The 3,753-nt window shown below is 33.9% G+C and overlaps 1 protein-coding gene across 1 annotated transcript; it reads left to right on the top strand.

Moving 5' to 3' along the window:
• The first annotated feature begins 1,147 nt into the window (after nucleotides 1–1,147).
• Nucleotides 1,148–3,204, top strand: LOC131805869 (histone deacetylase 11-like). Its single transcript, XM_059129608.1, has 4 exons — nucleotides 1,148–1,745; nucleotides 1,804–2,378; nucleotides 2,675–2,783; nucleotides 2,846–3,204. Exons 1-4 carry the CDS (start codon nucleotides 1,518–1,520, stop codon nucleotides 3,005–3,007), a joined length of 1,074 nt encoding a protein of 357 aa, XP_058985591.1. The 5' UTR covers nucleotides 1,148–1,517; the 3' UTR covers nucleotides 3,008–3,204.
• Nucleotides 3,205–3,753: the final 549 nt, after the last annotated feature.

Raw genomic sequence — 3,753 nt, 5'->3', positions numbered from 1 at the left:
CTGATTAGTTTTCAATTAAAATATTTTGGAGAAATTCTAGATAAAGATAATGATAAGAAAAAAAAAAAACAAGTAAAAAAGCTGTAAGTTCGGCCGTACTTTGAATACCCTCCACCATTTGGAACGAATTTGACATTTCTCAAAAACAATAAATTCCTTTAAAAATTCTATTAAAATCCTATACGACGACATGTACCTGCATAGGTAACTTTTTTCATAAGCCATTACAATATTCAAATGCGAAACTTAAAAAAAAATTGGAATATCTTGAGGTACCGTTATATGGGGGCTATACGAAGACGTAGACCTGCACAGACAATTTTCTGTCTTAGGCTGTAGTATCCATTTCGAACTTCAAATACCAAATTTGAAACAATTCCGGTGAATAATGTCGCTAAAATCATTAAAATTCCGAATATCGGGAGGTACAGTTATATGGGGGCTATACGAAGACGTGGACCTGCACAGACAATTTTCTGCCATAGACTGTAGTATCCATTTTGAACTTCAAATAAAAAATTTGAAACAATTCCGGTGAATAATGTCGCTAAAATCATTAAAATTCCGAATAGCGGGAGGTACAGTTATATGGGGGCTATACCAAAACGTGGAACTACATGTCCCATTTTCAATACCAAAATTCCTGCAGACATAATATACATTTGAGTAAAATTTTATCAATCTACTTCACGTCCGGGGTTTTACTACGCTAGATAGTTTGGATCATCTCTGAATTGTGGTACACACTGCCGTTAAATTGTGGAATTATTGTAAGCAATTTTAGGCTATAATCGGAAACAAGAACATGTTTAAAGAATAGACAATTTTATAGCAAAAAATCTACTTAATTTTTAGAGTTGTTTTTTCCCCACTCTGCACGTAGTCAATTGTGGTGAAGGCACTCGTGTATGAATTGCTAGTATAGTGGAACGTCAAGTGTTCATTATAACTACTCGGTTTGAAATTGAGTATTATAATACAGTATCCATATTTATTAAATACTAATATTATTAGCATTGACCCACTTTCTTTAATTATAATATTGATTACAATTAAAAATAAAGTCATTGCCGATCAGTGAATTTTGTTGATAATCTTGCCATTTGACACTTTAAAAGAATCCCGCCAAAATTGATGGCAATTCTCTTTCCGTTTATACTCTCTTCAATGAAAATAACAATTCTTTTGTTATTGCTGTTAAAATAATGTGTATTACACATAATTGTAGAATAAGAAGTCTCTTCCAACTAAGCTTCCAATTAGCTTCACAAAACTCCATCGCAATTAAATGTTGCTTTATTTCCGTTGCAAATTTGATATGACATTGCTTTATTACGCTTAACAACACTGTTTGTATTCCTTTCGTTTGATAAAATGCAAGTGGGTGAGTGAGGGTGTGTGTGTGTGTACATGTGCATAAACAAACATTTGGCTGTCATCCACTTGTTATCTTTGGCTTGTATTTCATCATGAAATTGCAATGGATTGTTATTGCAATGGGAATATTTTATTAAATAATGCAGAAATATACCGAAAAAGTTCACAGTGAAAGGGAAGAAGAGCCGGAAATTGTTTGGGTTAAAAGAACCGCTGGCGGTGAAAACAAGGAAACGGAAGAAACCACAGACAACAGCGAAAACAAACCAAAACTGCCCATTGTCTATAGTAAAAATTATGGAGTAAATTTTGCTAAATTGGAGAAATTACATCCATTCGATGCCCAAAAGGGAAAGAATATACAAGAGGTACGTTGATGAATATAACAAAAAGAATCAAATTTATTTATTTCATTGATTTTTTCAGCTACTTGTAAAATATCAATTGGTACAGGGTAAATTTTATGAGCCAACCGAAATAAGCAAAGATGAGCTGTTAAAGGTCCACAAGGAAAAATATTTACGTAGTCTAAAATGGAGCTTCAATGTGGCACAAATTGCCGAGATACCTGTCCTAGTGTTTGTGCCGAATTGTTTGGTTCAATGTGGCTATTTGCGGCCAATGCGTTTTCAAACCGCCGGCTCCATTATGGCTGGCAAATTGGCCTTGGAATATGGATGGGCCATTAATCTTGGTGGTGGTTTCCATCATTGTTGTTCCTATAAGGGTGGTGGTTTTTGTCCCTATGCCGATATAACACTTTTGATCCAACGCATCTTTGCCGAAGAAAGTCAGGTGTCCAATGTCATGATTGTCGATTTGGATGCCCATCAAGGAAATGGTCACGAACGGGATTTTATGGATAATCCATTTGTTTATATTTTTGATATGTACAATTTTTGCATTTATCCCAAGGATCATGAGGCAAAGCTGGCCATACGTTACGCAGTAGAGTTGAGACCGAAAACAGCTAATAAGGAATATTTGATAAAATTAAAAAGGTGGGTGAGAGGGTATTTCTAAACGTCATATGATATTTGAAGGTCTTACATATAAGAGTCACAGATTTTCGGCTCTAATGTCGAAAACTTCATTAGAGACCCTAAGGTCTTCTACAGATCAAAATGTAAAAGATATTTTGTAGAGTAAATATATACCCAATCACAAGGCCTGTTATAACCAATAGATATTGGTAAACCTAAGGGTCTTCTGATTCTGACTTAACGGTCTTCTATAACTCATAGAAGCCCTCAGTACATTAATTCCCTTATCATATCGTTTTTTGTCCTTTCTTTAGAGGTTTAAAATTTGCAATGAGGGAATTTAAGCCCCACCTGGTGGTTTATAATGCTGGCACGGATATTCTGGAGGGCGATCCATTAGGTTGTCTGTCAATAACACCAGAGGTCGGTTAAATCGTGTATTTTAAATTACTTTATTAATAGCCATATGTTTATTATCTTTACAGGGTATCATAGAACGTGATCAGTATGTTTTTGGTACGTTTCGTGCCCGTGGCATTCCAATTGTAATGCTTTTAAGCGGTGGCTATTTGAAAGCATCGGCTAAGGTTATAGCCGATTCAATAATGAATTTAAAACAAAAAGGATTGCTATTGACAATTCGTTAATTAACGACTATCGAATGGAATTTGTTGGGTGATATGGAAAAAATTGTTACCTTAGCATGTTTTAGGAAAACCATGGAGTAATTGTTAAGTCTGAGCTGGAATTGTAAAAAACCAACACATAAAATTATTTTATATTCTATGAATCTCATTAGAGATGGCATGAAGTCTTCTATTGAAATATATTTAAAACTATCTCATTTAATGCGGTTTTTATTGTAGGAAGTTGTGGGCTTATTTTGGCCAGCAGTTGGTCAACGTTTCTCGACCACAAAATTGCGTTATATTTAAGAAGATATTCAAAAGCAACTATAGATATATCTCACTTCCTTCAGCGTGTTACAGTGTATGCATGGTGTAGGGTATAGAAATGTCTTGGATTAATACGATCTTAGCACACCATTCTTAATTGAGTTGTTTGTTTTTGCCTTTTTATATAAATATTTTAAGAAAAACTTATGCAACTCCCATCGAATTAAGCTGAAATTAATATTTCCTTTCATTTATTACAAATTTAACTTTTCATTCATGCTTTTTAAAATTTTCTGATATGTTTGTATTAAATTAGGTCTCTAAAGACGCGAAATCGTACTCTACTTCATTTCGTTTACGTTTTTCGGTCCTACTTCATTTTTTATCGTTTACCAACACTGAAAAAGTTCCCTTCGAAAACAGCTGGAGCTTGCAAAATATTTGTTGTTTTTTTTTTTGCATTTACTTGACAGTTAAACAAAAGATAAACAAAACGA

The sequence above is a fragment of the Musca domestica genome, unplaced genomic scaffold, assembly GCF_030504385.1.
Source record: "Musca domestica strain aabys unplaced genomic scaffold, Musca_domestica.polishedcontigs.V.1.1 63, whole genome shotgun sequence".
NCBI classification, from domain to species: domain Eukaryota; kingdom Metazoa; phylum Arthropoda; class Insecta; order Diptera; family Muscidae; genus Musca; species Musca domestica.
Note: the sequence above shows the minus strand (reverse complement) of the source record. Positions and strands in the feature narration are given on the sequence as shown.